Genomic DNA, 20,247 nt, shown 5'->3' with positions numbered 1-20,247 from the left:
TTCATGCCACCACTTCAAGAAATGGAACAGGACCTGTCACCTTTTATTTAAAAACTGTTGCTCGCCCTGCCTGGGGCTCCTGTACAAAAACAAAACACAACCCAAATGAGGCCTCTTCCTGACCAGAGACGGACGGTGGGGACTGGGGCTCAGCAAACGGAATGTGTACCCGGGGGAAGGCAACCCGGGGGAGGGCGGCCCAGAGGCTCCTGCCCCGTGCTCCTCAGGACAGCCAGGCTGCCCTCCTCCTTGTCCCCTCCTTCCAGAAGATGGAGGAGAGTCGGTCCAATCTTCCAGATGCTCCGTGGGAGCCAAACGCCACCAGGTGGTTACCAGGCCGGGGCAGTGTTGGCCAGACGCCTCATCCGCCTGCAGGAGGGGAAAGGTGGTGACCCAAGGCGGCTGCCCTTCACCCAGGGTGCCGTGGGCAGAGACAGGACATGACTGTGGGACCCCAGCCCTCCCTCAGCCTGGACCTAGAAGCTGCCCTCTGTCTTGCCCACCCCTCCCAGGGTCCTGACACCTGAGTTGGTCTGTGGTCAGATCCTGACCCCATGGCTGAAACTTGCTCCCCGCAGGGCTAGGTGGGGACTCATCACCCAGGGGCCTGCCAGGAGAGGCGGGGGGGCACCTTGTGTTCCTGTCCTGATCTCGGATCTTCTTCTCCATCTCGGCGTCCGTCAGGGTCTCCAGCAGTGGGCACCACTGGTCAGCATCGCCTGTGTTCCGGATGGCAATCTCCACCGTGGGCAGGGGGTTCTCACTGTGGAAGACGGGAGGGAGGAGGTGCTGGTTCTCAGGGTAGCAGTGGAGGGGGCCCAAGAAACCACTGTCCACCCTGCCCACCAGTGGATGGGACGCTGGAGCCTGGTCTCTGCCCATCTCCTCAGAGCAGCCTCTGACAGGGCAGGAGGGATGCTCCAGTCACCAGAATCTCACAGCAGAGCCGCCTGGACCTCCCCTCCCTGGCAACAGTGCTGCCCCCATGACCCCGTGAGCTCCTCTTCAAAGCAGATGGTCACCTTGCTGCCACCGCAGCATCTCCAGTTCTGCAGACTGGGGAGGGGTCCACGGAGCGGTGTTATGGGGGCAGCCATTATCACTGGACCCTCTGGCTAAGTGGCCTTAGCGGTGGTGGGGTCAGCCTCCAAGTAGGCTAAGAAGGCTGGGGGGTGCCTGGCCAAGCTGCTGCCTCTGGACCCAGCCAGGCAGGGGAGCCTCAGCACAGGGCCCAAATCTGGGCCTCTCCCACCTGCAGCCGCCACGCTGGCCTCCTGGGCCCTCAGCTCTCCCCTCCGGCCAGGCCACCTGTCCTGTGCCCAAGGCTCGGCCCCCAGAAGGCCCCTCAGGAATCGGCCCCCTGAAGCCCTGCAGAGGCAGCTCTGAGGGAGGGCAGGCGGGGCCCAAGGAGGCATAAGACACCTGGTTCTGACCCCTCATCTGGCAAATGGGAACAATGTCACTGCTGTAAGGAAATTCAGAGAATCACTAAATATCCAACGTACATCCATGAGTTGGGGGGCCAGGGGCCCTCCAATAGCCTCCCCAAGACGGTGCCCAAGGTTGTGGGAACGTCCATCCAGGCCTGACTGCAGAGCCCCGCTCCCCACGACACAGGCAGTGCACACACGGCACCCGGGGCCCAGGCCCATCCCGGCCTTCCTCGTGCTGCTTCTCCGCCCAGAATCTTGGAGGCCGCGAGCACGGGGAGCACAGCCCGGGGTGGCCCCTACTCGCTTGCAGAAGCAGGGTTCACCTCTTGCTGCCGCAGCTTGGCCTATAGGGTCCACGCCCACAAGGCCCAGAGCCCGGGCTTGTGCGGGTGACTCAGAGGCCGGTGGCTGGGCCCCAGCCGCCCCTCCTCTGCTGCTCCCGGCAGCCGCTCTCCCCAGCCAGGCGCGGGCTAGCAATCCAGAAACCACGGAGGCCAGACTCAAACATCGTTCCTCACCTCGAGGGCTCCCAGCCGCCTTCCTCGTGCGGGCAGACAAGAAAGTCGCCAAGCCCACGCCGACGAGAACAAAACATGTTTTCCTCTTAACTTCAACAAGGCCTGGCGTGTAGGTCCTGAAGGCCCCTGTGTTTACCTCCCCGGGGCTCTGGGAAAATTCCACCCAGTGGGTCTGTTCTAAAATAAGAACGGCTCGAGCCAAGCATGGAAGGTCGAGCCTGGCCCCACGTGTGTGTGGGGGGGGACACGCAGGTGGAGAGCCACCCTGCCGACCACCCTCCCAGGGGATGCCACTTCCCTGGCCTCGAGGCCACCTGAGACCCCGACACTCCTACCACGCGCAATGTCCAGGCAGGAGAGGCCCTCCGTGGCTGAGGAGGCAGAGGGACCAGGAGGTTCAACTTGGGTGTGACCCCACTCGGTCTGACGGCCAGCTGAGAAGCACGTTGTCGGTGAGGTCAGAGACGGTGGGGGGAGGTGACCTGCCCCCCAACCAGGTGGAGGGGGACAAAACTCAATGTCACCCCTCGACGTCACCCTCCTGTTTACCATCCAGTGACTTTCGACAAGGGGCCAAGCCCACCCAATGGGAAGAACAGTCTTTCCAACAAATGGTGCTGGGACAAGACCCGGGAGCAGACAGCACTTTCCCAGGCATACACCAAAGGCACAAGCAACAAAAGAAAACAAAGATAAATGGACTTCATCAAAATTTAAAGCTTTCGTGCTTCCAAGGACACGGTCACCAAGGTGAAACACAACCCAGGAAGGCGAGGAAACATATGCACACCATGTACGTGACACCAGCCCCGTATCTAGGACACATAACGAACTCTTACAGCTCAAGAATAAAATAACAACCCAATTATAACACAAATGACTCAAACAGCCTTTTTTGCAAAGAAGATACACACATGGCCAGTAGCACATGAAACGATGTTCAACATCATTAGCCATCCGGGAAATGCAAATCAAAACCATCTGAGATGCCCCTCCACCCCGGCCAGGGTGGCGACCAGGTAACCAAGGCTGGCGAGGATGCAGAGAAAATGGAACCTCCCTCTGCTGGCGGGAACATAAAATGGCACAGCTGCTTTGAGACAAGGGTCCAGCAGTTCCTCAAAGTGCTACAGAGTTAGCACGTGACCTGGCAAGTCCACTCCCAGGAGAACGGAAAACAGGTGTTCCAGAAAAACCTCTATATGGCTGTTCACAGCAGCACTACTCTTAACAGCCCAGAAGCTCCAACAACCCAAATGGCCATCAACTGATGATTGGATAAATAAAACCCGGTCCATCTATGCCATGGGATGTTATTGAGCCATGAAAAGGAATGAAATTCTGACACAGGCGCCACATGGATGAACCCCCAAAACATGCTAAGCCAGCCACGGAGAACCGTAAGTTATATGATGCTGTTAAGTATCCAGAGCAGGCAGATCTACAGAGAGGGAGATTAGAGGTTGCCCAGGACAACACAACTCTGCGAACCCACAGAAAATCAGAGTCGCATGCTCTAGACATGTGAACAGTATGCTATGTGAATTCCACCTCAGCGAAGCTTTTACAGAAACAAACCAGCCAGCCCTGCCCCCGGATGACGGAGCCTGACCTCACACTCCCCGTCCTGCCCTCGCCAGCTCTCCGAGCACCCAGCCCCGGCACACACAGGCCCACGAGCCACGCGGGCTGGGGAAACACAGCGGTCCTCCTGAGGCCAAAGGAGGTACGCAGACGCCTCCAGACCCCTAGGCAGGCCATGCCCTCCCACCTGGCTGGCTGGGCTACTGAAGAAGGACATGCTCCCCCTGGTCCCCGGGGAGTGTCCCTGCCGTCAATCCCGAGGATTTGAAACCTGCACATTCAGCACGAGTCGTCCCCCTGCACGACTGGAACTGGTTAACTGGCTGCTGAGATGAGGGAGGGCCCATCTATGTCCTGACCTGCCGCCCCGGGGCCCCGCCCTGATTGGAGCTGCATGTCTCTCTGCCAACGGCCCGGAGCCTGACCAGGGCTCCTCTGGGTGGGCAGCTCAGTCCCGGGGAGTCAGAGCAGGAGGGATACTGCTTCGTGTGAGGGCACCCTCCACGTCCCAGTCAGACATGAGTTCTAACTCAGTCGGCATCTGGGGATGAGGTACTTGGGGTTGACGTCACTCCCAGGACCTCAGGGTCAACTCTGGGAAGCGAGGCCACCCCAGGCTGGTCCCAGGCTCATTGGCCTCGGCCCGCGGGTAGTGAGTGGACACACACTGTGGCACCATGAGCAGGCCTCCCTCGGATGTGGGGAGCATGCCAGCCACCACCCCCGACCAGTGCCGAGGCCTCCTCCCTGGGCCTGGATGCCCATCTGTGGACCAGGACCCTGAGTCAGCAGGGCTGCTAGAGGGTCACAGGAGGTGACGGATGTGCCGTCTCAGCCGGGACGCTGGGGACCCATGCCCTGGGGTGTCTGGTCATTCCTCTTCTCTTGCTCAGAGTCACAGGAAGCCTCAAGACAGTAGTCTCCTGGGATTTCTGGGAGAACAGCTGAGACACAACCAGACTCACGCGCTCCTTGAGGGGCGGACTCTGAGTAATGACCTCCACATGTGGATGACAGCTCATGAGCAGAGAAAACACTAACACTCTGCCCTGGTGCAGAGGTGCTTGGTGCCGCCCCTGCCGGCACACCAGAGGGACACAGGAGGAACTTGCCCAAGGTCCCACCTGAAGGCGTAGGTCTTCTGATGCCAGCTCAGCTGCCCCCGGATGCTGTACGCAATGGTGGTGACGAACTCCCCGCCCAGCCCCAGCTCCGAGCACAGCTTCAGGGCGAACTTCTCCGGTGAGTTCTCCTTCTCCGACATGTCCCACTCGAACTGGTCCACCAGCGAGATGTTTCCCACATGGATGTTCAGCTGGGCCAGGAACAGGGACACGAGTTAAGAGCCTGGGCCATGAGGAGGTGGGCTGGCTGCTCGGGAGCCAACAGGTTGGGCTGGCCCTTGAGCCTCTGGCTGCAGCTCCCCACCCACAAAATGAGGCTGAGCCCACAAACCTCCTGGGCAGCCACGAGGGTCTCTGGCTCATGGCCTAGCACAGTCACCCTCTGGGAAGGTCACCACCTGAGTCCCACCTGCCCCTATTCCCACCACCTCTTCCCCTGTGACACAGCACCTTCCCCCAGGACCCTGGCAAGTGAATGAGACAGCATGGGGCATGCAGGGCACAGCCTGCCCACAAGAAGAGTGAGGAGTGAGCCTATCCTACAGTCAGCTGGCTTCATCTCCTCTGCACCACCCGGGCTCCGTTCCGCGCTTGGCAACGCCACGGCAGCACCCCCAGAAAGCGCCCAGAACATGATAGTCAGAGAAGTCAGCCCACACCCCTCCCCAGAGAGCCACATGTGCCTGAAAGAGAGCTCTCCAGAAGCCCAGTCCCACAGCACGGATCCCAGACAGGCCTGTCGAGGCCTCCACGGGCCTTCAGCGTCCCATGACCCCTCCCCAGGCTGAGGAACCACCCACCTTGATAATGACACGCTGGTCTGACTGGTCCTCCAAGATGCTGTCCGTAGGGTAGGACTCAATCTGCTGTCTGATGGCAGAAGCGATGGCTGGGACGAAAGTCAGTGGGTTCAGATCCAGGTCGTCGCAGAGAATTTCTGAAAACATCTCAGGGGTCATCAGCTTCTCTGAAATCAGGAGAGAGACAGGGACTGCCAAAGGACTGCAGGGTCCAACCTCACCGAGCTCGACCCTGACTCAGCAACCCCTTCCTCCTCTGCCAAACCTCCTGGACAAAGCTAAAGAAGTAGACGAGGATGATGGGTCCTCCCAGACAGGGTCAGGATGGGAAGCACTGGACAGGCACCCCCTTTAGGCCCCCATTCCATACACACCTCCTCCCCCCACCCTGAGGGGTGGCCAAGACCCTAAATGTGCCCTCATCCCAGGCTCCCCGGCTCCCCAGCCCCCAGGCTTAGACAGCATAGCTCCATAAGATCTAACCAGAGACATCCAGGGAGAGGGAAACAGATTTCAGAGCTAATGTCCGTGTCCTCCCCTCTTCCGCCCCAGGCAACCAGGGAAGCCCACATGAAGACACAGGGAAGGGGGTAGAGGCAATAGCTCAGTGGTAGAGCACATGCTTAGCACGCATGAGGTTCTGGGTTCAATTCCCCATGCCTCCATTCAAAACAAACAAACAAAAAAGACACAGGGAGGTGGCCTCAGAAGGAACCAACACAACTAACACCTCGATCTCAAGACTTCCAGCCTCCAGAAGTGGGAGGAAATAAAATCTGTTCCTCAGCCCCAGCCTGTGGTGCTGTCACACAGCCTGAACTGACAGGTTCCTCCCAGACAAGCCTCTTTGAGACCAGCGTCACATGGGAGGATGGAGCAGATGCAGGTGCAAGTCCATCCACCACTACCGCACCAGTAGAGAAATCCCTCAGAGGTGACATTAGGCTGCTTGTGGTCTTTTATGGACCTTTGCTCAGTTTCTGACTCTGCACTCAACAAGGTGATAGCGTGGAGGTGTGTGTGGATCCCGGATCCTGGAAGTGTCACCACACCAGGCATGAGCTTCACGGGGACCATCTGCAGCCAGCCAGACTGCAGCAAGGTCCTGTGCGATCGGATGTTTTCTCCCACCTGCCCGTTTCTCCCAACCCAAACCTCAAAGACCATGTGCTGCTCTGGGATGAGCCACAAAGAGAAAGCCAAGAATGAATCCTCTTGTGGGCACACAGCACAATTCTGTCATCAAGAACCAGGTCTGCCGCTATTTCCTCACTAGCCCAGAAGGGCTAGGGACCAGCCCTCCTAACAGCACCACTGGGCCAGACCCAACACCCAGCCGGCCCACGATCAGTAACGCACACAGCCAGCGAGTGTTGTTTATTCTGGAGATGCAGCAGGAAGCTGAGGTGCTCAGGCCCAGCAGCCTATGAGTATATTGTGCAGAGTCTGTTTAAAATTAGCCTTTTTAGTTTGTGACAGCTGTAGATTCACATGCTGTCTTTTTTTTAACTGAAGTATATAGTCAGTTATGATGTGTCAATTTCTGGTGTATAACACAATGTCCCAGTCATGCGTATATATGTGTGTGTATGTGTGTGTGTATATATATATATATATATATATATATATATATATATATATATATATATATATATATATATATATATATATATAAATTCATTTTCATATTTTTTCATTAAAGGTTATTGCAAGATACTATATTCAGTTTCCTGTGCTATACAGAAGAAATGTGCTTTATCTATTTTTATATATAGTGGTTAACATTTGCAAATCTCAAACTCTTAGCATATGCTGTCTTGATCACCGCAGCTATACACCAAGCCCTGAGACTGGGAAGGCATGCCTCCCGCCTCCTTTGTCAGAATTGTTGTAGATGCTCTAGTTCCCTAGCCTTTCCACGTAAGTCTTAGAGTAATTCTTGTCTACATCTACAAAGAGTCTTGCTGGGCTTTGCATAGAAACTGCATTAAACTTGCATATCAATCAGGGAAAGCCAACACCATGGCTCCACAAACAGGGTTGTCTGTCCACTTATTTAGATCTTCTTGAATTACCTCCACCAGCACTTTGTAGTCTTCAGCATACAGATCCTACACATTTGAAAGGTTTACACCTAAATACTCCTTGTTTTAATGGAGTGATTGTAAATAGTAATGTCTTTTCACATTGGACACTTGAGTATCCAAATGCTCACTGACAGTATACAGTACTTAGAAATACAATTGATTTTTGCATGTTTATCTTGTGTCTTATGACTTTGCTGGACTCAGCTGTTAGTTCTAGTAGATTTTTTGGAGTTGAGCTCCTGGGATTGTCTACGTAGACAATCAGGCCATCTACAAACAGGGACAGTTTTATTTCTCTCTTTCTGATCTGTATGTCTTTTATGTCATTTTATTGCCTCATTACACTGGCTAGTACTTCCAGCACCATGCTGAGTAAGAGTGGTGAGAGCAGACTTCCTTGCCTTGCCCTGATCGTGGGGAAAAAGAGTTCAGTCTTTCCCAACTAAATACAATGTTAGCTATAGGATTTTGTGTAGAGGCTCTTTACCAAGCTGAAGAAGTTTCCCTCTACTCCCAATTTTCTGAGTTGAATTTTGTTAAATACTTTTTCTGCATCAGTTGGTATGATCGTGTGATTTTCCTTCTTTAATTTGTTAACATGGGTCACATGGACTGATTTTCAAATACTGAACCAGGCTTGCATTCCTGGAACAATTCTTGGGCCATGATGTGTGATTCTTTTTATATTTTGCTGAATTCTATCTGCTACTATTTTGTGAAGAATTAATATATCCTTAATTATTATCTGCAGTCTACTTTTTTTGTGCTTTAATTTTGGTATCAAGGTCATACTAGCTTTATAAAATGAATTGGGAAGTGTTCCCTCTTCTTTTCTTGTAAGACATTGTATAGAATTGGTGTTAATTCTTCTTTAAATGTTTCATACAGAGAAACTATCGGGGCCTGGAGATTTCTTTCCTGGAAAGTTTTAAATTACTACTCCTACTTCCTTAGTAGCTGTAGGGACATTAAAATTACCTATTCCACATTGGGTGAGTTGTTGTAGCTTGTGTTTTGCAAGGAACTGGTCCAAGATGTTCTGGTTAAGGACACGGGGCAGGTCACTCATGCTGCTCTACCCGTGCCCCCCTCACCTCTAATCACTCTGAAACGAGGGGTCTCATACCCTGTTAGGTTATCTGAAACTTATACTAGTACATTGGGTAACAGTGGTTAAGATTCTGGTGATTCTAAATTTTCATTCATTTAAAAATGATATTTGCTATGTTTTTCCCTGAATATAAATAATATACTTGTTGTAAAAAGCCTGAAAGATTCAGGGGAAAAAAAAAAAACAAGAGAATAAACCCAGGTGTAATCACCCATCCCAGAAGCAGACAAGGACTCTGCGCTCGGGTGGGGTCCAATGGCAGTTTTCTCACCTGCATTTGCAGAGTCTGGACTTTGGGAGGGGGAAGAGTGGGCATCTGACCCAGACTCAGAGGATGAGAAGAGGGAGGGCAGGGGTGGATGGGGCTGAGGAATGGCCAGGTGGCTGACTCCACTGGAGCCACAGCAAGGTCACAATTGAGCACTGTGGACCAGCGGCCTGCAGGCCAGGCCCAAGCCACCACGTTCACTGTGGGAGGAAGGAACCCAAGGCCCATGTGCCCAGCCCACAGGAAACAGGCAGAAGAAGGATCTGAACCCAGGGTCCACACCCTCCAAACCCACACCTCAATGCTCTGAATGTGGCGTTCCGAGCCCAGGACCCCCGACATCTGCACGATAGGATGGCTGGTCCCGGCCACCACATACCGTTCATGTTCCAGGTAAAGGCATCCCGCAGCTTCTGCCCATCAATCTCCATGTCCAGCCGGATGGGGACCAGCACCTCGGGCTGGGACGCGTTCTCGTGGATCACCGCGGGGTCGTGGTCATCGAAGCTAGAGGGAGGTGGCGGCATGTCAGCAGGGGGGCTGGGGTCCCCGCGCCCAGGACCCTACTCTCTGCACTGCTGGCCTCCACAACCTGACAGAGAGGAAGTCCACTCCTCACGGGCCCTGTCCATGCTGGGCTGAGTTGGCAGAGACAGAGCCAACGGGAGTCCTGTGGCCACAGGGGCAGAGCACCAGGCTCACAGACACACGGGGAGGGGGAGCTGCTGACTTTGGCAGCAGGATAAGACAGAGATGTTCTCTTAAGGAAGGGAAGTCTAAGCCCCAGAGCAGGCAAGACTTTCCCAAAACCAGTGGGAAACTCCTTTCCTTTTGGAGGTGTCCCCAAAAGAGGAAGGACGTGAGTAAAGGCCAAGGGTGGGAGGGTCGAGAAGGTGCTGAGGGAGCAGCCAGGCCAGTGAAGGCAGGGTGCAGACTGGGCGGGGCAACAGGTGGGGGGGCGCTGGGGAGCTACAGGCGTCAAAGTGGCCCAGCTCTTGTCTCCAGCCTCGGCCCTGAGGAGCCCCAGGAGGGCTGTTAGCCAAGCAGCTCCTCGCTCACACGTGCAGTTTAGGAAGAGAGGAAAGAGGCGGAGTGGGGGCGCCATGGGAAACCCAAGGGCGTCTGTGGAAGATAGTGGGCTGCAAGCTGCTCTCAGAGAGCATGGGGCACAGAGGACGAACCAATAAACAAACGAGGAAAACACAGCCCATGGCAGACACGCGCCTGATGGGGAGCTGGCCAAGGGTGGCTGGATTCTGGGGACTTGGAAGGCTGAGCAAGGAGACGTTTGCTGAAACTGGCTTTGTGGTGTGAGAAGGAAGGACTCAGGGACTCTAGCCTAGGTCCCAGGATGGAGAAGCCTGCGGGCAGCATGTGCCGGAGGGGGGGACGCATTCAGGGAGAGCTTGCAAAATGCCCCCCGAGGATATCTACATCCTAAGTCTTGGAACCTGTGCCTGTGACTTTACAGAGCTAAAAAAACAAGGAGAAAGCTTTACAGATGTGATTAAGTAAAGAATCTTGAGAGATTATCCAAGTGGCCCCTAAATTACATCACAAGTGTCCTTATAAGAAAGGGAGGGAGACTTCATACACGCCGAGGAGCCCATGTGACCACAGAGGCAGAGATTACAGCGATGTAGCCATAAGCCAAGGGGTGCGGCAGCGCTGGGAGTTGGAAGAGCCCCCAGAGGGAGCAGGGCCAGGCCAACACCTTGACTCGGGCCCAGGGAAACTCCCGGTCCCCGGAACTGGGAGAGAATACACCCGTGTTATTTCAGGCCACACAGTTTGTGGTGTTCTGTTTCAGCAGCCACAGGTAACTAACACAGGAGTCAAGGGACGGCATAAGAAAGGTGCCAGGACTGCACCCAGGAACTTGACCCGAGGAGCTGGGGAGCAAGAGCCCGGGGCCAGAGGGGGCGAGGCCGGGGCTGGACCACGTCGGAGGCCAGGGAGACCAGCTTCGAGAAGGAGCAGCGTTTCAGGGACACAAGGTAGAAGCAGTGTTCTTCTGGGGAGCAGGAGACCAAAGGCGGAGGCACACTCACCAGAGAGGGAAGGTTCTCTTCTTGTCCCGGCCCATGCGGTTCCTGTTGATGGTCGTGGAGCAGGGCACGGCGTCCAGGTGGTGGGAGCTGTTGGGCAGGGTGGGCACCCACTGGCTGTTCCTCTTGGCTTTCTGTTCCCTGCGAGACACGGGAAATCCCTCTGCTCAGGCCAGGAGCCCAAAACCGCCCACGAGGCCCCAAGTCGAGGTCAGTGGACACCCACTGTGCTCCTGCTGGGACCTCTGTGATCCCAGACTCTGCAGGCGGCTATTCCCTCGGCTCCCACTGGCACCCGCTCAGAGGCATCCAGGTTAGGGGAAGGTGCCAGGGGCCCCATACATGGCAGAGCAGACCCCAGCCCACTGCAGGGGCCAGAAGCAACATCCTACATGCTAGGAATGGGCTCCACGCAACACCGTCCCTTCCACAAGGAAGGGGTACAGGGGTGCTTCCCAGAGGAGCAGCCCTGGAGTGGAGCCTTAAGCACTGAGTCAGAGTTCACTGGGGGGATGGATGGAAGGAGGGCATTTTGGGAGGCAAACAGATAGCAGCAGGGAGGAGGAGCAGGTTGTGGGCTCGGCAAGGGCTGGGGCTGGGGCTGGAGACACAGAGAGGGTCTCAATTACAGGGGCTGGCTGCTCAGCGAGGAACTGGCTGCACTCGGCCGCTGGGTGGGAGTCCCTGGGGGTCTGAGGCAGGGAGGGACTCCATTAGCGTTATCTCACATGGGCAGTCCAGCCTGAGACAGATGAGGCCACGCTGTGGCCTCTGGGCCTTCAGACCGGTACAGGTGAGCAGATGTAATGGTACATACTGTCTAGAAAACAACGTTCAAAGTAATTTAAGGAACCCCCATCAGTGACTGTGCGTAACTCACCTTTCTATCCCAAACCCCTGCACTTTATCTCCAGGGAACCAGACCATTGCCTGGTTTCCTGCTGCTCAGATGGTGCCCTCCCAGGAGGGGCAGGGGACACGGCTGGCAACCCCCTCCCTCCCCACGGGGTGGTGGAAGGCAGAGGCAGCAGCCATGGCCTCTGTTCTAAACCTGGAGCCACTCACACCCGACACTGAGGTCCAGGAGCACCCCTGAGGGTGGGGGCTGGGAGGGATTGAGGGCACCAAATTTGCCCAGGAACCCCCTCACGTTCCCCACACTCAGGTCTGGCTCTGACCTCATGACCTACTTCCACCTTACGCCGGAGACCTGGGAAAACGGGGAACATGGAGAGAATTTAGGTGAGAAGTTGGGGCTACAAGATGGGGTCCCTGCCACAGATGATCTGGCCGGTGGTTTCTAATCCTGGCCCACAGGCTCACTTCGAAAAACGTGAGTGGAAGGTTCCCGAGCCCCATCCAGGTCACGTGATTCCTGTCTCGGGGGAGGGCCTGGAATGTGGATTTTTTACAACTTCCACGGGCGATGCTGGTGCAGAGGGGCCTGTGTCTGGGCACCTTTGATGCAGACCACCCCCCCTTTTCTGACAGCTCTCCTCCTAGTGCTCGCACTGCGGCTTTCACCAGAATCTGGTCTTATCTCTGGAACAGGCTCTCATTTCTAGGCCTCAGCGGCCCCACCATCCCCTCCAGCCAGGGGGTCTCAGGTGGATAATGCTGGTCATCTCACAAGCACAGTGAGGGCGACTACATGGCCATGCACAGAATCCGAGGATCTGAGTCATGTAATTCAACATTCCTGCCACCACAAGGGGGTTTGTCCAGAAGCCCCCACGGGGGCATCCAGCCTCTGCCTGACCTGTCCACTGACCGGACAGGAGGTGCCAGCCCTCCTGGGGGGCTCGCTGGGCAGGTGCTTCCTGAGGGTGGAGCCCACGGAAACGGCTTTCCTTGAACCCCTCCCACCCCCGACCCTGTGGTTCTCACCTCCGGGAACAGGATTCTCCTCCTTCAGCTCTCCCTCATGCGACAGAAAGTACTGACCATCCCATAAAAGATGCCCAGCTGATTGTGATGTGAGAATTCAAAGTCCCATCCATGTGAACATAATTTCCTTTTGCGCCTTCTCTAGGAAAGTCTGACTATTACTGTGTCCTTCCCACAGCCCTTGAGGAAAAAGGAATCCACAGAGCACACATCTAGAACAGCGGCCAGGCTGGATGCATGCCACCTTTTTGGGGGGTTTCGGTGGTGTCATAAAAACAATCCAGCAGTAAAATTGAGAGACGATCTGGAAAATGACTTTGCATAACCACGTCACTTGAAACAATCCCCGGCCTGAGTGCTCCCTTGGGTCTTGTGCATATGAACATGTTTTCTTGAGGGCTGAACTCGGAATGCAGGTATTCTGCGAGTCTCACTCGTGTGAACCATGTTTCGGGTCACTGTGGTCTACTTACCTATGACACATCATCACGTCCCGGTCTACTCGGGTGTCTGCACCTTCCCTCTCCTGGCCTCTCTCTGAGGCGGGGCACTCGGGGCTCCCTACCTCCCACCAGAACTCACACGCCACCGAGAGCATCTCTGTTAGGTGATGGGTTTTGTTGCTGCTGTTGTTCTTTTAAATTGTTTCCCCGGAACCAATTTCCAGGGGTGAAATTAATGGGCCAGAGAATGAAAAAAAACTTGAGGTCACAACAGGAGCCCCGCGCTGTGTGGGTGTGCCTCCTCTACTGCGCCCCCCCCCCCAGTTCTTTATGTTGCTACTTCTTTTTTTACTTTGCAGTTTTCAAGTTACACACAAGAACAAATGTCCCCTGTGTTTGTCTACTCCTGACTTCAGTGTGGGCTACCCTTCACTTATTTACCTACTGGGCTATCCATTTTCTTATAAATCAGAATGAGCAAGCTCTTCCTAAAACGTAGCAGCTTCCCCATTACTTGCCTACTTAACTGCCGCTGTGAAAACATCCAAATCTACTGTTTGTTTCTTTACTGAGTTTATCTAGGCCACTAATTTTTCCGACAGATTAGTCCCACTTTCAAAGCATTCCTAATGATTCTCCGAAATGCAAGACCTGGCTCGTGTTTCTTAGAAATTCCAAAGACGTAGAAAAAACTTGGAAACCCAGCTAAGATGATTTGTAAGCACAGTGGGGAAAGTATTAAAAGGCACTTTGGTTCCAGAATATGGGGAAGACACCCGTGGATGTCGCGAGTGGCCTGCCCGGGTGCAGTACCTGAGGTAGGTGGGGGGCTCTGTGCTGATGGACACTGCCTTGTACTTTTCATCATTCCCATCCAGAATCTCTTCCACCTCGGAGGCTTTTAGCAGAGTCACACTGGTGGCCAGGGTTGTGTATCCATGATCTGCAACCAGAGACACAGCTGCGGTCACCCTGTGAGCAGGCAGCGGGCCGCAGCAGCTAGGAGACGCAGCACTGAGGTCCTCACATGCGGGAGGTGGGAAAAGCGGTGTCAACCTGACTACTGCCGAATGCTGGCCTCTTCCAAAAGGGCAATCTGGACCGAGTGCTTTCTTTGGAGGTTCTACCGGGTTAGCACCCCCTTGGGATGGACAGGGACCAACGAGTCCCAGGAGCACGAGCTCCAGGCAGAGGAAGAGCACGGGGCAGCGGCAGCAGCCACAGCGCAGCTCAGCGAGCAGAGCTCTCGGGGAAAGAAAGGCTCCAGAGCGCTGCCACCAGTGGGAAGAGGTCTGACACCGCCGCAGTCCACAACACGAAGCGAGGTGGAGATGGAATGAAAGATGAGAAATAATTTTCTTTTAAAACAAGAGCCCAGAGAGTGGGAAAGAGCTGCTTCACACGAACAAGAATTCCTGGCTCAGCGCCAGTCAACGCGAGCTGTCTGGGGAGCGGGGCGAGTTCTAGGCAACTCGACCCCCGGCTCTCCTAAGGGACCCCGGCCGAGGGCCCAGAGCCGCCGCCTGGCTCCTCCTGGAGAAACAAATCGGTTACGGGGAAGGCGTCTCCCAAGCACGAGGCGGAAGAGGTGCCGACACCCTCTTCGGGGGAGGCTTGCGGAGGGAAAAGCAGGGCTAGGGCTCACTGCGTTAGCGACTGGCTCCATGGGGGCGGGGGGAGGACAGATGGGGGCTTTTTAAAGCGAGAGAGTGAAATGTTACAGCAGTGGATAAAAAGCAGCTCCGGCTCCTGCATTAAAAGAACGCAACTTCGAGCACAGAGGACGAGACCACAGCAGCGCCCACGGACCACACACCCGGACTGGACTGGCTGCGAAGCACGCGCGCACACAGGGACACAGGCACGCAACACAGGGACACAGGCGCGCGCACACAGGGACACAGGCGCACGTACGGAAGGGCACGGGCACACGCACACACACGCAGGCAGGGACACAGGCGCACGTACAGAAGGGCACGGGCACACGCACGCACACAGGGCCCGGGCTGCTCTCTACCGAGCGCCTCCGCCAGGTGGGAAGCAGTTCGCCACCCGCCAAGCGCAGCATCAGAGCCCAAAGCCCTGGGGCGCCTCGGTGTCAGCAGAGCATCCTTGCCGCCCTCGGGTGGCAGCGCCCCAGCAGGCCCAGACACCCAGCAGACATGCACACGAGCGCGAGCGGACCGGCGGCCAAAATGACGTGCTACGCGATGGACGTGCTCCGGGAAGCGAAGCGGTGAAAGCCCGGAGGGGAGCGGGGACTGAGGCCGCCCCCCGCCACTGGGCTGCATGAAGGGTGACTGTGGGACACGCCCACGGCAGATGGCAGAGCATCACAGCATTCCTAAAACGTTTTGAGACCAAAGTGTCTTCACGGCACCCACTTGGCCCCGGCCCCGCCCCTCACGCCCACTGGCCCCGCTGAGAACACCTGAGAACCACCACCTGTTCTCCCGGGCGACCCCGCCCTGGGATGCTCCCGCCAAGCCACACTAACTAAGGTAGGGGCTGCAGTGAAGACACTGGAGTGAAAACGTTTTATCTTCATGACATAAGCGAGTGGTTTTGAAACAGGTTTACAAACCCTCGTGAAGACGCACCCTTAGTGTTAGGTTTTGTTTTTTTACCATGTGACGATGCAACTATTTTCTTCCTCTCTTCCACAGTGGCTAGTCGCCTCCAGAGCGAGGGGTATCTCTTGTACAGAGAACCTCGGAACATACGGAGGTAGTTTCCCACCTATGAGTAAAGCAAGAAGGCTCATTATGAGGGACGCATCTCCACCAGGCAGGGGAGCGCAGAGGCCCTGCTGGATGAGAGACAAACAGACCTCGGGTTGGCCCCCAGGCACTGGGCTTTGAGCAGCAATAAAAACACCATGTGCTGACATCCAAGGTTCAGCGGCACTGAGCATCTGGCCCCCATCCGCCCCTCTGGCCAGGGTGGTAACGTCTGTATCCTGATGACAGGATCAAGTTCACAAAGACCTGAACAGACACTCAGGAGGCAGTCTCCAGAGCTCACCAAGAAGCATGTGGCGATTCTGATTTTGGACAAAAGTCTCTGGCACTTTCCAGAAATGTAAGGCCTCTCCGACTTTCTTTTATCTTCAGGCTTGACTTTGATATTTTTACGATGTAATAAAGACGAAAAAGGTCTTTTAATCTTAGACAGATGCAGGATAATTTCCCCCATGGCCCCTGCTGCTTTGTTTAGTAACAAAACTCAAACCAGAAATACCAAAGGAATTTTCCAAAGAGTTTAAAAAGCACTTATCAGCAATCACCAGCTTGCTATATAAATCACTACTGCTCCAAATGTTAGCTTCAGTTTGCCTGTTCCAAATACTCAAAGTGAAGCATGACATGCCTGATGAAAAGAAATCCAGTCCTAAAGTTTTTATAAAGACACTCTCACTCTTTCAATGACTTTTCAGAAACGACCATTTGAGGCACATGGCAGGGGACAGCCAGTGCACTGGGTGCTGGCTCCACCTGTAACCGGGAACCACTTCCCTTTCCTGGGTCTCCCTACTCATCCATCAAATGCTCAACTGTGAAGTTCACCTGAGGAAGGACCACTTCTACTATTTCCCCACTTTCCTACCTCAGGATAGTATATTCGTTTTTTAAAAGTTCTCCCTTTTTCAGGAATCAAAGATTCGCATGATGGACAATCAGGGCACCGAGCAGCACGACAGAAGGCAGTCATAGCATCACTCGTGCTCCATACTGTAGGCACAGCCCCACGTGCGGTATTTGGCCTGAGTGTTACCACCAAAGGGTAAGCATGAGCAGCACTGCTCACCGTACCACTGCGCATGTTTTCCTAAGCCCCTCTCAGCTGAGTCCATCTGCCTGAAGATGGCGGGAGGACAGTGACACACTCACTGCAGCTTTGGATTTCCTCCCAAGGCCGCTGCACCAAAGTGATGTGGGGCTGCTGTGGCTGGTGCTGAATATGGTGCCTGTTTGCCAAGGGGAAGGGGGCAGTGGGCCACCTACCCAATGTTGTGGGGGGAGCTGCTGGGTATCGGTAGGCAGCACTCTGATCCTGAACCTTCCCCAGACCTCCCAAGGTCTGACAATCGATAAGCTAGGCCCCAGAAAGCAAATGGCCTCTTCCTTTTCCCACCTGGTCTGTATAAACTGCATCTCAGGACAAATGTTCTCACTCAACAGGGCTTAACGAAAAGACTGCCGTGAGCTTTCTAGAATCTAAAACATGTTATGGGGAAGAGCTTAGAGACCATCCAGTCTAAGCATCTCCTTAGACACAGGACAAAAGTGACATGGAGGCAGAGCTGGAATCAAGCCTCCTGCCTTCTGCTCCGTCTCAATTTGCTCCACCTTATAAACGCAAACCTGACTTTCAAAAGGACCACTGACTCAGAGTCAAGGCCAAACTGACTGCTCTTCCTGCATTTTTAAACAACCTGGCCATCATCACATATTGAAACTCCTCCCTGCCTTTGTACCCTGCATCTCAGCAAGTAGCTGCCAGCAGGTAAGGACCATTCTGAGCTCTGGCAGACAGACGGGCACTGGCTCCTCTCCCCAGCACAGCTAGCTTCAAAGTGTAGCATTTTTGTGATGAGGTGAAAAATGTACTGCAGCCTGCCTCTTGTGTTTTATAAAAATTGGTGGGAAAAGAAAACACTCAAGTTCTGATGCTCCTGATAACACTGGTCTCATAACTCAGTACAACTCAGACAAGCCAAGAATCACAGGGTGTCCTGAGAGCCTCAGTGTGACTCTCATGAGATTTAATTTAGTCCCACTATGTTCAGTTGTGAAGGAAAAAAAACCAAACACTGGTGAGGGGAATGTAATGTCTCATACTGAAAACTGCCACAAGGAGAGGCAACTGTTGGCATTTGTAATTACTTTAACTCTCCAAGATTTGCACTTACCTCGTTACAGGAGGGAGACATTACTGCTGGGGACTTGCACATCTCTACACTATATCTATCCATAATTTAAAAACATACGTGTGTGTGTACATCCATACACTATCTGGGGACTGACACAAAGGACTAGTTTGAGGCAATCTAGAAAAACTTTTTACACTTGGTACAAACTACCACTGAAGTTGTAGGGTTTTCCTAAAGTTAGTCTTCTAGCTGATTCAACGAAGTGCTGTCACTTTCAGTTAAGAATGAAAGATTTTTAGGATCTTTCCCCTGTACTAACTGAGAGTCCGTCCAAGATATCCAAGTGTCAACTGCTTCCGAACTGCAGATAGATTTAGCTCAGGGACTGGGGCCCTGGCCATGAAAAAGCAAGCATCCTCCTCCCAACCTATTTCCTCACTGGTAATCAAAGGTCAAAACACCCCCTCAGCCCACCTCAAAGTCAACGAACAGTATGGGGGTGAGCCCTCCCTAAGCCCGGAGTTCTGACCCTGCGATTTCAGGATCCCAGCTGCAGCAATGGGGGAGTGGTGCACGAGAGGGGTCCAACATCCCCCAGTACGTGTCTCAGGGGAAAACCGAACACCCCGTTTCTTTTCGTCCGGCTGACATTGTGGAACTCAGCGCGGAACCAGGGGCGCGTCCGGGGCCCCGAGAAACTGCTGGGTAAATCCGGGTGGCCGGAGCGGGGCGGGGCCTGCTCGACCACGCCCAAACCAGACCACGCCTGCCGGCCCCGCCCCACCGGCCGCGCACGCGCACGCGCGCGCGCCCGCCCCGATGAATGGAGGCGCGCGTTCTCGGCGCGCAGACCCGCCCGAGGTTCCCGCGGGTACCCGGCCGAGGCCGGCGCCCGGAGGACGAAGACATGCCGGGCGCTACCTCAGAGCCAATCATGTAGAACTCGCCGTCATCCTCCAGCTGGAACTTGACGGGCTTCTGCCCGAAAGTCTTGCTCAGCGCCATCATCATCATTGCGGCGGCGGAAGCGGGCGGCCACGGCCGGGCTGCGAGGGTCAGGAAAGCTGAGGCGGGGTCGGGGCGCGCAGAGCCCAGGGGAGCCGAAGCCGGAGGCGAGGGCGGGCCAGGCCAGGTGCTCGCGCCGCCGCCGGGCTCCTCCGCCGCCGCCGGGCTCCTCCGCCGCCGCAGCAGACGACGACCAGGCCTCCCTCAGTGCGCAGGCGCTGGCGTTGACGCTGACGCGCGCGCCGCCGCCAAACAAAAGGCCGTGGCGCGCCCCCGCGGGCCCCTTAAAGGAGCCTCGGCCCGTTTCTCTTCCTCCCAGGCCCCCTCCCAAGTGGAGGTTCCGGGGAAAACTTCTCACGGACAGAAATAGCACGGAGGCCCTGACTCAGGCAGCGGCTTTCCCGGCCTCACAGCTGGGACTGGAACTTGGCCCAGTGGAGGAGGAACGAAGCAAGGCCTAAAGGCAGGGAGGAGGCCTAAAGTGCCGGTGCCTCAGTTTCCCCACCCAGAGAACGCAGGGCAGCTGCAGGAACAGATATCCCAGTTCCAGGCCACAGCTGTTTCTGCGGCTGGAAAGGGCAGAATGACAACACTGGGCGGGGGCTGGCGGGGACGGCTGCTCTGGGCTTGGCAAGATTCCGAGGCCCAGGTGGTGTTCGCGCTGGCTGGCCCATCATGATGGAGGGGGGCTGCTTCTCTTCCTTCCTTAATTCCCAGTTCACTGACACCAGACAGCCCTGCCCTGGGGCGCTTACAGCCGGAATGGGGCCTGACACCCAGGAAGGCAACAAAGCCATGTAACCCGTTGAAGAATGCTGTAGGTCATAAACGGCCCAGGGCTGACAGTTTCCCATGGTCCTGTCTAATAAACTACAGCTGTGATAAGTGCCGCTATGAAGAAGATGCGTGTGGGGCCGGGTGGAGGCTAAGATCCTGTAGAGCTAAGAAGGTTGGGCCATGGTAACAGAGTTTTGTTCTGTGTCCTGAACAGTGGGATACGGGCTGGGGCGTGGCATGATCCGAAAGAGTGACCACCACTTAGTGGAGGATGATCTGAGCAGCCACC

General features: G+C 55.2%; 1 protein-coding gene across 2 annotated transcripts; it reads right to left on the bottom strand.

The window, feature by feature from the left end:
* Window positions 1–22: 22 nt before the first annotated feature.
* On the bottom strand, window positions 23–19,419 carry SMARCB1 (SWI/SNF related, matrix associated, actin dependent regulator of chromatin, subfamily b, member 1). 2 transcript variants are annotated; one of them, XM_032471766.1, is made up of 9 exons: window positions 19,098–19,419; window positions 15,904–16,042; window positions 14,117–14,246; window positions 10,977–11,114; window positions 9,305–9,432; window positions 5,460–5,626; window positions 4,660–4,850; window positions 632–763; window positions 23–369 (listed from the first exon to the last, which is right to left on the bottom strand). In XM_032471766.1, exons 1-9 carry the CDS (start codon window positions 19,188–19,190, stop codon window positions 330–332), a joined length of 1,158 nt encoding a protein of 385 aa, XP_032327657.1. In that variant the 5' UTR covers window positions 19,191–19,419; the 3' UTR covers window positions 23–329. The 2 variants fall into 2 exon arrangements, with proteins under 2 accessions (XP_032327657.1, XP_032327658.1); XM_032471767.1 differs by having other exon boundaries at window positions 15,931–16,042; window positions 19,098–19,418.
* Between the last annotated feature and the right edge of the window lie 828 nt (window positions 19,420–20,247).

This window comes from Camelus ferus, chromosome 32 (genome assembly GCF_009834535.1).
Source record: "Camelus ferus isolate YT-003-E chromosome 32, BCGSAC_Cfer_1.0, whole genome shotgun sequence".
Lineage (NCBI taxonomy): Eukaryota > Metazoa > Chordata > Mammalia > Artiodactyla > Camelidae > Camelus > Camelus ferus.
This window is presented reverse-complemented; position numbering and strand designations above follow the sequence as displayed.

Coding starts and splice junctions, on each gene's coding strand:
- SMARCB1 (XM_032471766.1), bottom strand. CDS start 19,190: ATGATGATGATGGCGCTGAGCAAGACTTTCGGGCAGAAGCCCGTCAAG. Junction 14,247..15,903: donor AACAAAACCTAACACTAAGG/GTGCGTCTTCAC, acceptor CTCTGGTTGCAG/ATCATGGATACACAACCCTG. Junction 9,433..10,976: donor AAGAGAACCTTCCCTCTCTG/GTGAGTGTGCCT, acceptor ACCTCCCTCTAG/CTTCGATGACCACGACCCCG.